Source organism: Solanum stenotomum, chromosome 8 (assembly GCF_019186545.1).
Source record: "Solanum stenotomum isolate F172 chromosome 8, ASM1918654v1, whole genome shotgun sequence".
In the NCBI taxonomy this organism is placed as follows: domain Eukaryota; kingdom Viridiplantae; phylum Streptophyta; class Magnoliopsida; order Solanales; family Solanaceae; genus Solanum; species Solanum stenotomum.
Window position 1 is genome coordinate 31,046,005 of NC_064289.1, and position 18,889 is coordinate 31,064,893.

Below are 18,889 nucleotides of genomic sequence, written 5' to 3' on the forward strand. Positions count from 1 at the left end.
TAGACAACCCAAGCTTGCACAAGAGTGAAGGATCTCCTCAAATGCCGGAACCTACACTTTGTGGAAAAAGGTAGAAGAAATATGGGTTAGTACAAAATTGCACTAAGTATGGTAGCCATGCACAAAACCATGAAAATATTCTAAAAAGGGACCATTTAGTTAAATAGCATGCATTTTATCAAATTTGAGAATCTCTATGAAAGATAGAGTAAAATCATAATCCGTGAGCATACTCAATATATAAGTCATCACATCATAATAGAAACTCACCATGAATACCCTCAAAGTCTACTTGTGCCATGCATAAGTAAGATCCCATACTCTCACCTATGCTAAGTATAACTCCTTGAGCACCCATAGTTAATAATTCATCCTTTAATTACATTGGGAATAAGCCTTAACCGACATAGACCATGTGAGCTTAACATGGAATTTGGTGTCATGCACCACACCGAAAAGAGGTGTCCTACTTGCCTAAGGTAGAACTAAATGTATTAGCTTTTAGGTGGATCCACTAGCTAAAGACCTATGAGGGCACAAAGTTATGGGATACAAAGATTGTTACTAGAAACCCGCCCTTTCTAGCGGGCGAGCTTCCATCTAGAACTACATTACAACAATATAATTCCATACAATTGACCTTACTACAATTCACCCACATCAATGTCATAAATTAGGGTTATGGGAATTTCATGGATTCATGGGGGATTTTTATCATAAACACACCATAAATCAGTAATTAAACCATAATATAAAACAATTGAATCATTGAATACATTTTTTGAAAGAATCCATGACTTAGAATGAAAATCCTTGGTTTTGGAGAATTATATACTTTGAAATTGAGAGATTTAGGACTTCATGGATGAAAGGCTAACCATGAATCAAAACTACCATACCTTCATTGAAGATTCTTCATGAATTTGGGTAGAAAAGATGAGTTCTTGAGCCCTAGACCTTGACTTCTTCTTCTTCTTCAATGGTGGTTTTAGAGAGAGAAATATTCTGGAGGGAATAAGTTTGAATTATTAAAGTAATTGAATTAGTTTAGCGGTCTATTAGGTATATATAGTTAGTTTTAATTAGTATTAACGACGCTACTTAATTAATTAATTAACCTTAAGCCCCTCCCCTAACTCAAACTAAACACTAAATGACCAACTTACAACCCTCACTCACGAGACCCCACCCACGGAGCGTGGATGGGTCCACGAGTCATGCTGGTAAGTCATAGATAAGACAGAGAGTTTGGCCAAGGAGGGGAGGTTCAGATTCGACCCACGACCCCCACCTACGGGGTGTGGGTCCACCCACGGATCGTGGGTGCCTTTTCGTGGGTAGGCTTCCTCTTTTGGCAGCTTTTTTGGGGTTGCCTCAAGGTCCCCCTCAAGGACCCTTGGGGGATCATGACTTGACGTTTACACCCAAAAACATTTATTTTTAGTACTAGGGGTTATTTTACAACTCTAACCTTTACGTTAAACCTCATTTAGGATACTAGTTAACACTTTAGGCTCTAGCTTAGTCTTCTAGTTTTAGGGGGCGTAACATACACACCCATTGGAGATAACAAATACAAACCCCCCATATCATGAGATTTTCCACACACTATGCGGTCATAAATCCATGGTAAGATAGACCATCCATCAAGTGAATGAACCCACCATAATTTCCCATTTGCTAACTTAAATAGGGAAGCCAGAGTTTGGCTATGCATAACTTGTAGTTGTCTCATTCCAGGGACACACATGTCACTTATCATCTAAGATAATGTGTGTCTAGTTTATGCTTTGATGACAAGGATCCTTATTAATATGAGGTGAGTGCTAAAGAATGCGATGTGGAAATAAGGTGCATAAGGGCATTAAGTTCAATTTTGGCAGCTTGATAACTCAGTATTTGAGAGACCACAACATAGAGGAGGAGGACATGAATGTTAGACCACCTCAAAATGCAAGATGTATGAATGTGAAAACTTCAAGAAATCCAAACACTAATAGACACATGTACGACATATATATGTTGATGAGTCATAGAGAATGCCTTTCTACAAAGGTAGAGATGCAACAAATCTACCAGGATTATCCCCTTAGTGTCAGTGCTCAGAGGTTATATCGCATGGGCCCATATTTTAAAGAGCTACGTGGTGATGATGTCTCGACAAATGAGGAGCTAGCAGAGGAAGACTCTAATAAGAAATCTAATAGAGAGGATGGGAAAAACTCACACGGAGTAGGAATAGATTAGGGAGTGATTTTTATTTGTTTCCCCACTTTTTGATTTGTCTTGAATTAAACTTTAATCATTTATGATGATCTGTCGAAACAAGCGCAAGCTTTTCGCCAAATGTCTCTTCTATTACGAAGACCGCCCGGTCTTGAAGCTTATCCAGAAGATGTTTATTATTTGCATTTATGCCTTTTGGAAAGAGCCACTAAATTAAGTTCAAGTTTAGGTGAAGGAAGTATGACCATTACCAATAGTTGAAACTCAATGCCGAGATGTTTCATCTTATAATCCTACTAATATAATTTCCATTATTGATGGACAAATCTTCTTATCCGCCGACCTATTTAATTCTAGAATCAGACCTACTATTAATGTGGGTATCTTCGTTTCCAGAGTGGAGTCCGCAGCTCAAATAAAAGCCTTGAAACAAGTAGCTGGTAATTTAAAATTAGATCTAGCGCAATTCACTGAATCAGAAGCCTCTGCACAATTTACTTCTGATCTTGATAAAAGCTACTCAGAATCAATTGGCAAGAGGTCAATGATTACGTGAATTGCTTAAACAATCCCAATCAGATCCTCTCACGGTAGAAGAGCAGATAATGACTATTTATACCGGAACAAACGACTATCTTGATTCATTAGAAGTTGGACAGGTAAGTAGTGCAATGTTTTTAGTGAGGGGTGGAGGAAATTTATATTTTTCTTCTATTTCATAGAGGTCATAAGGCCTGTTTTGTCACGACCCAAGGTAACCCCCTAGGTGTAACATGGCTTATAAGACCCTGATAGGCCCCATACAAGCCACTTAGCATTCATCATACAAGATAATAGAATAAAGAGATTTAAAAGACAGTTTCAACATATAAATTTTATAGAGAAAAGAAAAAATCTAAACATCGTCTCAAAGCCATCTAGTACATAAGATGAATCTGGGCATAGCCCGTACATCATATTCCAAAACTGAAAGTAAGGAAAGACTGAAAACAATAAACGTCCAGTCCTCAAAACATGATGACTCACCAAAGCTCGAAATCTCCTAAAAAACTTTTACCACGAAATTGGGAACCCTGACTGTCCGACCCTACATTTGGGGAAATGTAGACAAAAGTATGTTAGTACAAGCAAGTACCAAGTATAATATCCATGAATAAAAACATTTAAAAACACGCTAAAAGGGACATTTCCATAACATGCAATGATTAAGATAAAACATGAGTTTAAGGCATATAGAAAGCATAAGTCGTAAAACAAGGTCAATGCAAACTAACATCTTGAAAACATTTATGAGATACTTATAAAAGTAACCTTAGTTCATTATTGTGGGAAAATTGCCTTTTAACCGACATAGCGACCATGTAAGCTATAAATGTGGAATCCAATGTCTCCCCACCAAAAAGGGTTGTCCTACTTGCCAAGGTAATGACCATGAAATTCTAGCTTAAGTGGATCCACTAGCTAATGTCTAGAAAAGACAACATCCTATGGTGGCACTGATACAACCAAACTTACACGTCAATTAAGAGGTATAAACTGTTGAATTCATTTTATAGAATTCAACGTGAGTTAAGGTCGATCCCACATAAAATTTCCTTATAGAAGTGGTTTCACTATCGCGTTTACCCAAATGTTGTTATTATTTCCCAAAGAAAACAATCATGGAATGTAAATTGGGTTTAGCTGTAAAGCTCTACTAACTAAGATTTTTAAGAGAAATTCGGATTAACAATTAACAAAGTATTAATTCTAATGTTGGTTCGATAATTAAATGAAACTAGGATTGTGTTCCCCATAACGTGGCCTCTAGTGTTTTTCCATAAATGAGTTTCAGGCAGTTCATCTCTGTAAAATACAGGCGAGTTAGACATATCTAACACTTCTCAGTCTAATTAGATAACTTTCACTCAGAACCTCTCGGTCCTAGAGTGTTAAATAGATTTACTCTCGCCTAGGATAGTGTTAATGTTCTTTTCTCTCGAACTCGAACTTTGACTCCATTTCATCAGGTTAATTCAACTTTTTCCTAACTATCACTTTTCTCTCAAACAAATGACAGATATAGGCTACTTCTAATGCATGCACTTATTAGACTACGTGAATAACGAAAACTGAACTATGATTTGCAAATATAAATCGCCTTCTATTCGTCTTACAAAATTACACTTAGATTTACGTCATAGATCCCGCAATCCCAGTCGTGGTATTTAGCCACTCATTATTTCACGCAAACATAGAGAATTATATAATGAAAACATGATAAGAAAGTACTTACGAAATTATGCAAAAATCGATAAGCACTTTGATAATTCAAAATCGAAAATCCAACTTCGAAACTTGATTCAATGTTAATCGTCCAAAACCAAAGCTAAAAATATGTCAAAACTCGTTCCTCGTTCCTGATATGAAAAGATGAAGATTAAAAAATAACCTAATTAATTCAAATTGAATGTTTAAAAAGAGTCCTACTCGAAGTAGGACTAAACTGTCGCGCAACTTCACAATTGCCTCCACGATTTGTCAAGGGCTTCACGGTCCGTGAGGCCCTTCGTGGTCTTTAGTTGCACTCATCCAAAATAGGTTCTTCAAGGCCTATACATTGGATCATCACCACAGAGAATACAACAGATCGTGATAGTGAGTACAGTCCGTGTAGGTGCCCGTGGTCTTCACTTGGTCAATTCAATCTTCAACTTTTTGAACCTGTTCACTGGATCACCTTCATGATCACCACCACGGTCCGTTATGGGGACCACAGTCTGTGAGGACTTCCGTGGTCTTCACTTAAGTCGTCTTTCCACTTTATCTCCCCAAGACCCAAATACTGGTTCCACTATACGGACATTACCATGGACCATTGTGAGGACCACGACCCGTGAAGGAGTCCGTGGTCTTTACTTGGTCCACCAATATGTTATCTTCCATGACTTCTCACTGGTTCCAATTCACAAGCCCTTTCACGATCAGTCATGACCTTCACGACCCGTCAAGGCATTCGTGATATTCACTTGGTTCCATTCATTTTCACTCTGCATTTTCTTCTTTTCTTTCTTCTTTCACGTCCACATGTTTTACTTGTACCAACACTACCAAACACATCATATCCACATAAATACACTCGATTCTAGTATTAATCATTAGTTTTCAAGCATCAAATGTGCCAAGATTTTGTGGCACATCAACACCCTCAACTTAGAACCATTACTTGTCCTCAAGTGATGAGAAAAGAATACATTTAGAGCTCAAACATTCAAAACCTTTTTGAAACTATGCAACACCCCTCTCAACTACAAGTTGTATCCAAAACGATCAGTCTAACATGCAAGGATCAATATATGACATCCCATTATTCAGAGTCGACCATGCTTATGCATCTGTATTATCAGCTAACACAATTTAACTATCAAATGCAATCATTGTGTCCTCACACCAAAGAAGTCCCTCACTTATGATAATTGGGACTAAGTTCTACGCTCGCATTCTCAAAGAACTTTTAACACTAAGAATAAAAGACCATAGGCTTGCCCTTGCTTTCTATGCTCTATCTTTCAAACACCCAGAATAGGATCACTGTAGGACTTTATCGGCTTGTAACATAGGCTCAGGCTAGGGAATGGATAATTAGGTTTGTGAGTTACTAGTCCCTTGGTTCTCCAAAGTTTCGTTTACACACAACTCTTTTTGAGCGATTCCCTGTTTTTCTTCATTTCAGTACATCCCAACAGCCATTATTATTTTTTATTTTTTTTATTTGTTGCACATTTTGTGCTTTCAACTAACTGAATGAACCTTCTTTTTCACTTTTCCTTTCTGCTCGAGTTGTAATCACCCTCAACTTAGGCTTTTGGCCTGAGTTGTGACATTGTATCTTCGGAGACCTAAAGGTATGATATTTACTGGGTAAGAACAAACTTGGTTTTCAGGCTCTCGGGTTTAAGTGTTATGCTTTTTATTTGGTTGTTTTGTTTTTGGCTTTTTAATGGCTTAGCGAAAGTTGCCTACTGATCCTTTCCTATCAAGTTATTCTCAGATTTAAGCAAGACTACTCGGGCAAGTTCTAGTTTCTACTCCTAGCGTTCAACTTCAATTAAACCTCACACGCACATGACACATGACTATATTTTCCAGTTTATTAGTTCACTAACTTATTTTCCAGACTAGCAATGTTCAACATGTCAATACATAAAATGTCATCTAAAGATCCTAATAGTTAAATGTTAGATCAAGGTCATTATTACCAATAGAATAGCTGTTGCATAGCTCAATACACATAAACTTTACAAGAACTCCACACACACTTCACAATACAGAAACATTTTATCAGATAAACACATAATCAACCTCCATGCATTCTAACCGCTAAAATGGCAGGTTGCTCACCACTCCCTCCCCAAACAAAAAACTTTGCCCTCAAAGTCAATGAAGAAAAATAATACAGCGCTGTGAGGAGGGGTCATACCTACGACGCACTAGGCGCTGGTAGTCGGATCAACGTCGACTCCCTTATCAATGGGTGCACTCTCAGAAACTAGGTCTGGATCAGGTTGGCTACCACTAACTGGGACATGTGCTCCGCTACCAGAAGCGCCAGCTAACACTGCATATCGCTGTTGTTGCGCAAGTGCTTCTTCTTCTCTTGCTTGCTTCTTTGATGCCCTGTATGCTTTATTTTGTTGCCTTCTTTCCTCTTTGGACAAGTCAGCCGACAGCTCATCATAAGACTCTCCAGCTTTTTTCTTCCTCTTGCCGAATTTGCATTTAAGGAGTTCCCCCTAGAAGTCGTCAAGGGATTGAGTGGTGAGCGGCTCACTGAGCAAATTCATTAGGGATTCTGGCATGACCGGCGTGGGCAGCTGTACTGGCTTCTCAGCCAGTTTAGCCACTTGAGTTCGCATCTCGGCCAATTGTGTCTTGAAATCATATGTACTGACTGACCTTGCAACCTGCAATTGCTCCTGGACGTGGACTTCCAAGACATCCATCCTGTCTTTTAAGACAACCAGCTCCTTCCACATCTCATCTTTTATTTTTTTCTCCACAACTAACACATCGCGCTCTATGAGCTGGGGCATCCGACGTACAATCTGGTCGACCACAGTCTTGGTCTGTCGCTGATCTGCAACCAATTTTTCAAGAAATAGAGTAGGAATAGTGAAAAAATTACCTGGAGCCTGTGAGGCTGAAGCTGGTGGCGGTGGTGCCTCTGTAGATGGCTGTGATGATTCTCCTTGCTTGGGCCCTTTATTCGCATGTGGAATGTCAATTGGTACGTGGGGAACAACGACCAATGAACCCATAGCTCCAGACTTCACACCAAAGAGATGGTTAGCGATATCTTTGATTTTGGATACCTTGGTGAGTCAGAATGCCTCACCCCATCTGTCCACTAGCCTGTTTGGGAGAATGTTTGCTTGTCGAGACAATTTCCCTATCAGGCAGGGAAACAGAAGTCCGGCTCTCTCATTTAGTGCCATGTCCCACATTTCTGTAGCTATGATCTTACCCACCTTGACTGGGTAACTAGCCATGAGGAAAGTTACCAAGGATGCCAGCGAGGTAGGGTGTCATCGTTATTGGTATGCCGCAACTGTGCACGGACAATAGCCCACTAGACCTTGGCTGGAAAAGACAGTGAAGCTTTAGTGATGTGTACCAGTGTTTTTGTAGCCCAAGTTGCATTCTCCCCTTCTGAAGCAATTTGCCTTGCAATCCAGCACAAGACCCGCTCTTGAGAACTCTGAACCTCCATCTCAATTTCATTGGTGATTGCATGATGTTTTCCCTTAAAAAGGCCAACTGAAGTTGGTGCTGTGTATTCTGGGCCATGCAGCATCCTATTGATAGTAGCCTCGGAGATATCCACAGATGTGCCCCGAACCATAATTGAGTTGAGTAGACCCCATGTACGGCAATTTCCTTTTTCCCCCATGTCTCTGTTTCTGTAGCAAAGTTCATCAATGTAGCTGCATAAGAAGCATAAAACACTCTGGTCAGGTGGCTAGAATATTCTTCAGGTGCGTTGTTCATCCAGTCAAATTGATAAAACTGAAATATCCGATAAATGTCGGGGAATGATTTGATATCAGCCACTACCACTCTAGTCTCAACTTGATTGGTCTCTTCTTAAAGCCCCCAGACATGGTCACAATCCCATTATTAAAGAAGTCTTCAGACCTGTTCGCAGTCCACATCTAACAAAAACAGTCAATCAACTATTGTCTTGCTGCGGGATCGACTTCATGGATATTAACATATTGGACCATGGTTTCATCAGTGGTGATCTCTTCATTCTCTCCTACATCACCTGTCTCTTCCTGTGCTCAAGTTTTAGCTTCTGTGTCTACTGTAGGTGGAGTTGTAGTTGTATTCTCCTAAGAGCCCCTTGTAGACTCTACACTATCTCCCGAACTATTATCAGACTAGCTACCCTTCTCCTCATCACTTCCAGAACTACTACCTTCCTCTTCAGACTGAGAATGAGTGTTCTGGAAGATGACCCTCGATGTATGGGATCTAGTAGTTCGAGGTGAGTGATCTTTAGGTGTAGTTTTAATCTGTACCTTTGAACTACTAGACTCCATGGCATTATCACCTTCGGACTGAGAAATGGTTGGTGAGAAAGGTGGGGTTGCGTTCTTTCTTTAGGGAGCCATAGTACCTGAGAAACACAAAAACCTATTAGTATGCTAATCAGTAAAATGACACACTATCGGGTACTCAAACTTCCCCTGTGTAATTACAACGTGACGCCCTGCCTTAAGAATGCCTTCGACCAATATATCATTGGGAAGGACCATAGAAACGAAATACAGAAACATAAAATGAAAGTACGAAAATAGGAAAATAGTATTTTTTTTATATACGGGGGTCTACACGGGTCGTGCTTATTACCACGGTCTGTGGAGACCCTCGTGAACAAGACTTGGGGTGAGGTACAGCAGGGGACAACATTGGGCAGTGTTCACGAAGGGCTTCACGGACCGTGGAGTGAACCACGGTTCGTGATGACCCTCGTGAAGGTAGACAGTGTGTCTTACGCATTCTAAGTGTGAACCACGAGTGGTTTCACAGTCCATGGTTGACATCACGGTCTGTGAATCCCATCATGAACTTACACTTTACATATTTACAGTTCCCATTTCCCCTAAATTCAAATCATGCAACATTTCACCCATATTCAACACAGGATCACAACATCACGCATCAATTTAGCGCATGTATATTACTACTTAACCGTAATCATTCAACTACAACCACATACTACCCAATTTAAGCATACCAACATATAAAAGAGTTCAACTCCTCACTTTCCACAATTTAAACTGCAAAATACACATGGTCATGTTTGCTTATATACAATATGGACTCAACTTCACACTAATGTCAACACTTAACACTAATTACTCCCAACTTCATCATACCCCTACACAAGAACCATCAAATTTACTCAATTTAAACCAACCCACAACAATTTATCAGACCCTCATAAATGAATATCATCAAAGATCAGTTATCACAAAATAATGCTCAAATTAGATAAAATAAAAGTAGGTCTTACTTGTTTATAGATAAGATTACTTACAACAAGAGCATGGGGAAACTTACTTCGAATGAGATCACAATTTTTTGCCTACAAAGAGAAAGAATGAACAACACTTCGATGACTTGACACTAGAACTAGAGTTTCGATTATTTAATGAATTTGGATGTAGGGATGATGAAAAACCTTTTTATGCCTTTGAGAACCGTTATGGAAGAGAGAATGGGAAGAAAAATCCGACCTTTGGCGCTTTAGGAAGTAAATATACGTTTATTTCACTTTGGGTCTAGCGCGGGTCTATCGGGCAACTGGTCCTACTAGGTTGCAGACGACAGACCGTGAGGTTACCCGTGAAGGGAATCACGGTTCGTATAGGGTTTCGTGAATATGAATCAACAGAGTAACACTTACCTGAGGTTCACGAGGGACTAGACGGTCCGTTCAAAGTCTGATGGACTGTGAATCCTTCCGCGAACCACTTTCCAGTAGCTCCCTTATTATGTAGGTGCTTTTCATGGGCCATGACGTTTCCCGTGAAGGGCACCACGATCTGTGGGACTGCTCGTGAAGGGCTTCCTGCACCAGTTCTACAATTCATAGTCCAAAGCTTTCCTGCACACATCAATACCCAGTGATTCTATAAAAACTATAAAAAAAAATGCTAAAATGTAAACAACCTAGTACATTTACAATCTTGGGTTGCCTCCTAAGCAGTGCACAATTTAACGTCGGGGCGCGACGTAGGCTACTTGATTACTTAGACTTCATTAAGCTTATATTCCTCCACTATTTTAACTTATTCTGGAACACTCAAGTATGCCTTTCGCTGACTATTGGCCTTAAACCTCTCCCCCTTGTCATTCTCAAGCTCAATACCACATGACTGGAACACCGAGTTACCGTAAAAGGCCTAGACCATTTGGATCTCAGCTTTCCAGGAAACAGACGAAGTCTGGAGTTGAAAAGCAATACCAAGTCACCAGGAGTTAAGGTTCTTTTCACGATATGATTATCATGATACAACTTCATCCTCTCCTTGTAAAGTGCAGAACTCTCATACGCTCTCAAACGGAACTCATCCATCTCATTGATCTAATCCAGTCTCAGGTTTGCAGTTGCACTCCAACTAAGGTTCAGCTTCTTCAGAGCCTAGAGTGTCATATGCTCAAGCTTAACTGGAAAATGACATGACTTTGCAAACACCAATTGATATGGAGACATACAAATTAACGTCTTGAAATCTATTTGATATGCCCATAGAGCATCATCTAACTTTCGTGCCCAATAGGTCCTATTGGCAGTCACTGTTTTTGCCAGAATCGTCTTTATTTTTATATTGGACACTTTCACTTGGCCACTGGTCTGTGGTGATAAGGTGTTGCCACCTTGTGCTGTTTAACCCCATATTTGGCCAGAAGAGCACTGAAAACCTTGTTGCAAAAATGGGAATCGCCATCACTGATAATAGCTCTGGGTGTGCCAAACCTTGAGAATATATTCTTATTTTGAAAGCCAGCAACACTTTTGCCATCATTCTCAGGCAGCGCAACTACCTCAACCTATTTGGACACACAGTCCACTACCACCAATATATACTTCTGCCCATAGGAGCTCACAAATGGGCCATGAAGTCAACTCCCCACACATCAAATAGCTCCACCTCCAGAATATGTGTCATGGGTTGCTCGTGGCGCCGAGAGACGGCTTATTGCCGCTGGCATACATCACAATTCTTACTATATCAATTGCATCCTGATGAATTGTAGGCCAATAATACCCACACTGAAGTACCTTGTGGGTTGTCAGAGTGCCTCCATGATGGCCACCCACTGAGAGGAGTGATAGGCCTCTAGAATATGCAATATCTCAGCTTCAGGGATGCATCGCCTAACGATATTATCAGCACACACCTTGTACAAATAAGGTTCATCCCAAAAATACTAACCCACATCATGCAGGAACCTCTTCCTTTGCTGAAATGTTAGCCCCTCAGGCATCAAATCACTAACAAGAAAGTTAGCAAAATCAGCAAACCAAGGAATAAGATCAAGAGTTGCAGCTAATACCTGCTCATCTAAGAATGAATCATTGATTTCTGGCTCAAGTTCTTCTTTATTTTCAATATCCAACCTAGACAGGTGATCAACCACATGGTTTTCACAACCTCTCCTATCCTTAACCTCAAAATCAAACTCCTGAAGCAACAACACCCATCTGATCAACCTTAGCTTGGCATCTTCCTTTGCCATGAGATATCTCAAAGCTGCATGTTCTGTGTGGACAAACACTCTAGTACCCAGCAAGTAGGCCCTGAATTTCTCGAAGGCATAAACCACAACCAGTAGTTCCTGTTCAGTGACTGTGTAGTTTCATTGTGCTCCATTTAGTGACTTGCTAGCATAGTAGATCGGATGGAACATCTTGTTGCGCTTCTGCCCCAACATAACCCCTAAGGAGTACCACTAGCATCGCACATTACCTTAAATGGGTCAGCCCAATCTGGGCCAATAATCACTGGTTCAGAAATCAGCTTATCCTTTAGGCATTTAAAGGCTTTTAGGCATGCTTCATCAAAAGCAAATTTTAGGTCCTTCTCCAAAAGTTTGCACAAGGAATGTGCAATTTTTGACAAGTCCTTGAAAAAACACCTACAAAATCCGGCATGTCCTAAAGAGCTTCGAACACCCTTCACACAGATAGGTGAAGGTAACTTTACAATCACCTCAATTTAGATTTTTCAACCTCTGATCCCTTTTGAGACACCTTGTCACCAAGGACTATACCTTCCTTGACCATGAAATGACACTTCTCCCAGTTCAACACTAGATTGTCCTCTTTGCATCCATGTAGCCCTACTAAGATTGAACAAACAATCACCAAAAGTATCACCTACCACTGAAAATTCGTCTATGAATATCTCCAGAGTATCCTTCACCATGTCTAAGAAGATAGACATCACATACCTCTGGAAAGTTTCTGGTGCATTACATAGTCCAAATGCCAAGCGTTTAAATGCAAATGTGCCATAAGGGTATGTAAAAGTGATCTTTTCCTGATCTTCAGGAGCAATTCATATCTGGTTGTAGCTAGAGTATCCATCCAAGAAACAGTACCACCCTTTTCCAGCCAACCTGTCAAGCATCTGGTCCATGAGTGGCATTGGGAAGTGATCCTTCAAGGTCCACTAGTTTAGCTTTATGTAGTCCATGCACACTCTCCATCCAATGACTGGTCTCTGCGAGATCAACTCATTCTTCGCATTTGCAACCACTTTCATACCACCCTTTTTGGGCACACATTGCACTGGGCTGACCCATTGACTGTCAGAAATGGGGTACATCACCCTAACATCTAACCACTTGATGATCTTCTTTTTGACCACCTCTTGCATTGGTGGATTTAACCTCCTCTGGTGCTCAATGCTTGGGCTGCAGTCCTCCTCAAGTTGGATCTTATAAGTGCATATACCCGGAGGTATCCCAATGATGTAAGCAATGGTCTACCCAATTACCCTTTTATACCTTATCAACACTTTTATCACAACTTGTACCTGTTCTTCATTCAAATCTACAGCCAAGATCACATGCAAAGTGTTGTTAGTGCCCAAAAATACATACCTCAGGTGACTGGGTAATTATTTCAGTTCCAACACAGACGACTCCTCAATGGATGATTTTGCTGGAGGATTTGGCCTATTTTTCAGATCCAGGCCTAGTTTCTTTGGAGCATAAGAGTGTGCTCCCATGCCCTATAAAGCATTCACGGTCTCCACATAGTCAGTCCAAAAATCAACTTCAAAGTTCATCAACACGGGTGCCAATATTTCGACAGCCAGCCTCTCCTCAATAGTCGCTCCCATATCTTCTCCATCAAGGGCCTCTATTGCAGACACCACATTCATGTCTTTCTGCTGTTTCATTGACCTGTAAATTTTAAACTTTACCTTTTTCTTGTTGAGTCTAAATTTTAGTTCTCCACTTTCAACATCTACCAATGCTCGTCTTGTAGCCAGAAATGTTCTTCCCAAAATTATGGGACCTCAAAATCTACTTCGCAATCCTAGATCACGAAGTCTGTCAGAAATTAAGATGAAAGTGTCCACCTTTACAAGCATATCACATAAGATGCCCACAAATCGCTTCACTGATCTATCTGCCATCATAAACCTCATTGTTGTGGGTTTTGGGACTCCCAACCCCAGTTACTTGTAAATGGCCAACAACATCAAGTTTATACTGGCCCTTAAGTCACACAAGGCTTTCGCAAATTCAATTGATCTGATAGTGCATGGTATGGTGAATGCACCCGGATCCTTCTTCTTCTGTACCAGAGATTTGGTAGCAATAACACTGCAGTGATGAACATTGTTAGTAAAATCAAAGCTTGCATCTCTCTTCTTTGTGACCAAGTCATTCATGAACTTGGCATATCCTAGAATCTGCTCTAGAGCTTCCATCAATGGGATGTTCACTGATAGCTGTCTCAGCATGGTGATGAACTTGCTTTCATTTAAGCCTTTGAGGGAAAGGAGGATGTGGTCTTAGTATTTGTTGTATAGGCATAGTTCCCTCAACCCCTTTTTCCTTTTCTCCTGCTGGTTTTGCTATTGGTTGAGCATTTTCCACGTCATCTACCTGTTCAGCTTCAACCTCATCTCGTCCAATTCGCTCCAACACCTGTTCATGCTCAGTACCTACAGAAATAGGTTCATTAAGAATCTTACCACTCCTGGTAGCGATTGCCATGCAATGTCCATCCTTCTTGGGATTCTAAATAGTGTCACTTGGTAGTGACCCATTCTTCCTATGGTTCAGTGATGCTGAGAGTCTACTAGTTGACTCATATTGGAGAAGTCACCTTTCATCTCCTTCGCCCCGACATCAATTGACTCAACCTTTTGGAGCACCTTGGACAACATGTCTTCTAGCTTAGACACGCTAGAACTACCATCTGCACGGTCTCTATTACCTGGGGGCACATACACACCATTGCAATCATTTCTGTTCCCATCTTTGTTCTTCCAGTTTTCCTGCTCTTTATTTGCTGGCCTGTGATACTGTCCTTCTCTGGAATAGTTCCGACCTGCGTTTCCAGAATTGTAACCTTGGTTTCCCGAGTTATAATTCTGAAAACCTCCTTTGTTGCCCAAGTATTTAGCCTCCTCATCTAGATCGATATCCTGATCTTCATACCTATTTGGAGGTCCTACAACATTTACCTTTTCAGAACTTGCAATAATATGCTTCGTGAGTAGATCTATTTGGTTCCTCGTGTGTGTCATGTCCTGATCCCTTTCTTCTTCTCTTTTCATTTGTTTAGCTGAAAGTTTAAAAAGTGAACCTAAGATCTCCTACTTCTGCATCCCTGGTGTACCATGCCCTATTATTCTTAGACACCTCATCCATCAGCTGCATGCTCTCTGAGAATGGCTTCCTCATGAATGATCCTCCCCACACTGCATCAGCAACAAGTTTAGTAACATAACTTAAATATCTATAAAAAGGCTGTTTCATATGTCTCTTAGTGAGACCATGGTTTGGACCCTTATACATCTTTTGGCTGAATCTCCACCAAGTGTCATGCATTGCTTCTCTTGGTAACTGCTTGTGGGCACTAATCTTATCCTTCATCTACAACTCTTTTGATTCAGGAAAGAATCATTCCAGGAAAGCCTCTTTTAACTCAGTCCATGTCCTGATTGAGTCATCTAGTATCTTATTCAACCAATTGGTTGCCTCCCCAGTAAGAGACAATGGAAACAGTCTCAATCTCATTGTTATTTGGCTAACTCCAGGAATATCTTGCGATTTGGATATCGCCATAAAGTTCATCAAATGCTGATTAGCATCATCACCAATCGCACCTCTGAACATACCTTTCAAATTCAACAATTGAATCATAGTGCTGGTGACTGTAAATTTCACACATGGAGGTAGTGCAGGCAACAATATCGCTCGTATGGCTCCAGCTCTATCCAAGTCTAAGTCATCCTCTTCGTACATCATGTGAGCTGGATGATGTGCTCTATTCCTTGGAGCTATTAATTAGCAGTGGGGAGGAACTATTTCATCCACTCCTATGTTTTCTTCCACCACCCTAGGCGGGTTGTTCACAACATTCTGCTGAATACCTTTTGCAGTGGTTTCAGCTTCCAATCCCAGTCTTTGCCTCTGAGTCTCAATTTCTTGTGTACTCACCATTTTGCAAATTGTTTTCTGAAGTTCTGGATCGTATGAGATCAATGGGGCTCCTTTACTTCTGGTATTTGGCATACACAATCGAACTCACCTGTAAGAGACACAGACAAAGAGCAAGATGTAAAATTAAGAAATATAACTATGCTTTGAATAAAAGATAGTAAAACACTTCTGAATTGAAATTCTCCAGCAGCGGTGTGAAAATTTGATACATCAAAACTTACACCTCAGTTAAGAGGTATAAACGGTCAAAGTCAATTTATAGAACTCAACGTTAGTTCAGGTCGATCCCATAGAGAATTTCTTTACAGAAATGGTTTCACTATCACGTTTACCCAAAACTTGTTATTATTTCCTACAGAAAACAATCACGGAAGGTAAATTGGGTTTAGCTGTAAAGCTCTAGTAACTAAGATTTTTAAGCAAAATCTGAATTAACAATTAACAGAGTATTAATTCTAAAGTTGTTCTGATAATTAAATGAAACTAGGACTGTGTTCCCCATAATATTACCTCCAGTGTTTTTTCGTAAATGAGTTTCAAGCAATTCATCTCTGCAAAATATATGTGAGTTAGTTATATCTAACATTTCTCAGTCTAATTAGATAACTTTCACTCAAGTCATCTCGGTCCTAGAGTGTTAACAAGATTTACTCGCGCCTAGGATAGTGTTAAAGTTCTTTTCTCTCGAACTCGAACTTTGACTCCATTTCATCAGGTTAATTCAGCTTTTTCCTAACTATCACTTTTCTCTCGAACAAATGACTTATACATGCTACTTCTAACGCGTGCACTCATTAGAATACATGAATAATGAAAACTGAACTATGATTTGCAAATATAAATCGCCTTCTACTCGTCATACGAAACTACACTTAGATTTACGTCATAGATCCCACAATTCCAGTCGTGGTATTTAGCCACTCATGATTTCACGCAAACATACATAATTATATAATGAAAACATTATAAGAAAGTACTTACAAAATTATGCAAAAATCTATAAGCACATTGATAATTCAAAATAAAAAATCCAACTTCGAAACTTGATTCAATGTTAATCGTCCAAAATCAAAGCTAAGAATATGTCAAAACTCATTCCTCGTTCCTGATATGACAAGATGAAAACTAAAAAAATAACCTAATTAATTCAAAGAGAATGTTTAGAAAGAGTCCTACTTAAAGTAAGGCAAAACTGTCGCGCAACTTCACGACTGCCTCCACGATCCGTCAAGGGCTTCACTATCTGTGAAGCCCTTCGTGGTCTTTACTTGCACTCATCCAAAATAGGTTCTTCAAGGCTTGTACACTGGATCATCACCACAGAAAATACCAAGGATCGTTATAGTGAGCACGGTCCATATAGGTGCCCGTGGTCTTCATTTGGTCAATTCAATCTTCAACTTTTTGAACCTGTTCACTGGATCACCTTCACGATCACCACCCCAGGCCATTATGTGGACCATAGCCCGTGAAGCTGTAACACCCCTAAATACTAACCAAGAGTCACATGTCGATTTACCGTTGCTTAATTACTAGAATATGTTTTAGTCTCATTTTGGGAACTTGAAATGTTGTGATAATTGCTAACTTGCTTATCATAAATTGTGATCATAATTTAAGGTATTGTATTAGGGTATTTTCGTAATATTCTAATTAGAATTATGTATAACTTTAAAAGTAGATGAGGGATATATATATAGGTGTATATGTATGCATTTTGGGCAGCACACAACTATTTGGGCAGCCCTTTTTGGAGACAGCGGTACAAGTGATAAACATCACTTGTGTGACTATATATATTTTCACCTCCTTGAGTTAATTCATTTTTTTCCAAGTCTAAAAACCTTAGAGCCTTTTTTAATCAGTTGTTATTCAAAATTACAAAATAAAAACTTGGCCCTTTTGGCTGGAATTCAAGAACACACACTTCTTGTTGGTAAGTGACAAAATTTGTTTCTGAGCTGGGTAGTGTTTGGTATTTTATGCATATCTCTCGCGCTAGAACTTATTTTACAGTGAATAAATATGATTTGGAAAGCTAATTTGTAGACCTACAACTCTTATGTTTATGTAAACCTCTGATTTAGCTGTTATGGATTCGAAATATTGGACGCAACACAAGACAAATTCTGTCCAGATTTTAGAATTTCAAATCCTGTATGAACAACTGTTAGTGTTTTGACTATATCTTGTAGTACAAAATATATTTTGCGGTTATTCTTGTTTATTTGAAACCTTAAGAGTGTAGCTACATCTTTCATGAAGGCTATAAATTCTAGTTTTGCCGTTTTTCTTTTCAAATCTAAGTTGCGACATGAGGTACTAGGATAGCCAGAATCACTGTTTTGGGAGCATAGTTGTGTTTGTATAGGCTAATCTTACTTGTGATGATAATCCTATTTTACTTCAATATTATTGAGTTGCTAGGGATTAAAGAAGTTATTTAATTGTATTTTAAAGGTTGTATATACTCGTGAACCAGCTGAGGACCTTGATACATTGGTTGGTCTACGATTTGAACTCTTGAAGTTGTGTTGGACTGTTTCTATGCTAAAGCACTGAGGTTTGTGTATAAACTTGTATTTGTACTCTTTTAACTGCTGGTATATCTGAAGGTTGATCTTGGTACCTTGGTTGCCTCTTGTCACTTTGCATAGTTGTGTTGGTATCCTTTAAGACGTTAAAGACGTTTGTGTAACTCGTTCACTTGTACGGATTGTTTGATCACTTGGCACTCTTGTTGGGACATTGTCCCTCTTGTGGCTGTGACTTTGTTACTATTGGCATGCCCCTTGATTCGGATCATTTGCCATCTTGACTCTGGATTTTTAATCCGTCTTAAGAATGGAAGTTGTCCATTTTAAGTATGAACTAGAAAAGCCATTTTTAATATGGTTCTTGGTTCTCTTGATTATTGGGTTTT

General features: G+C 39.7%; 2 protein-coding genes and 1 pseudogene across 2 annotated transcripts in view; 2 read left to right on the forward strand and 1 right to left on the reverse strand.

The window, feature by feature from the left end:
• The window catches only part of LOC125872914 (actin-related protein 5), a 1,108,764-nt gene that overhangs the window by 276,834 nt on the left and 813,041 nt on the right, over nt 1-18,889 (forward strand). The gene's annotated exons all lie outside the window — the stretch shown is intronic.
• LOC125873696 (ATP synthase subunit alpha, chloroplastic-like) lies at nt 2,347-6,262 on the forward strand (annotated as a pseudogene).
• Nucleotides 11,113-13,685, reverse strand: LOC125873697 (uncharacterized). Its single transcript, XM_049554570.1, has 7 exons — nt 13,530-13,685; nt 12,981-13,217; nt 12,550-12,818; nt 12,246-12,414; nt 11,729-12,114; nt 11,558-11,615; nt 11,113-11,325 (listed from the first exon to the last, which is right to left on the reverse strand). Exons 1-7 carry the CDS (start codon nt 13,683-13,685, stop codon nt 11,113-11,115), a joined length of 1,488 nt encoding a protein of 495 aa, XP_049410527.1.

Bases quoted from the DNA above. Each gene is read 5' to 3' on its own strand.
- LOC125873697 (XM_049554570.1), bottom strand. From the start codon at position 13,685: ATGAAACAGCAGAAAGACATGAATGTGGTGTCTGCAATAGAGGCCCTT. The intron at 11,616-11,728 runs GTTCCTGCATGA...TGCATATTCTAG, and splicing joins ACATTTCAGCAAAGGAAGAG to AGGCCTATCACTCCTCTCAG. The intron at 11,326-11,557 runs GTACTTCAGTGT...GTGTCCAAATAG, and splicing joins GCACTCTGACAACCCACAAG to GTTGAGGTAGTTGCGCTGCC.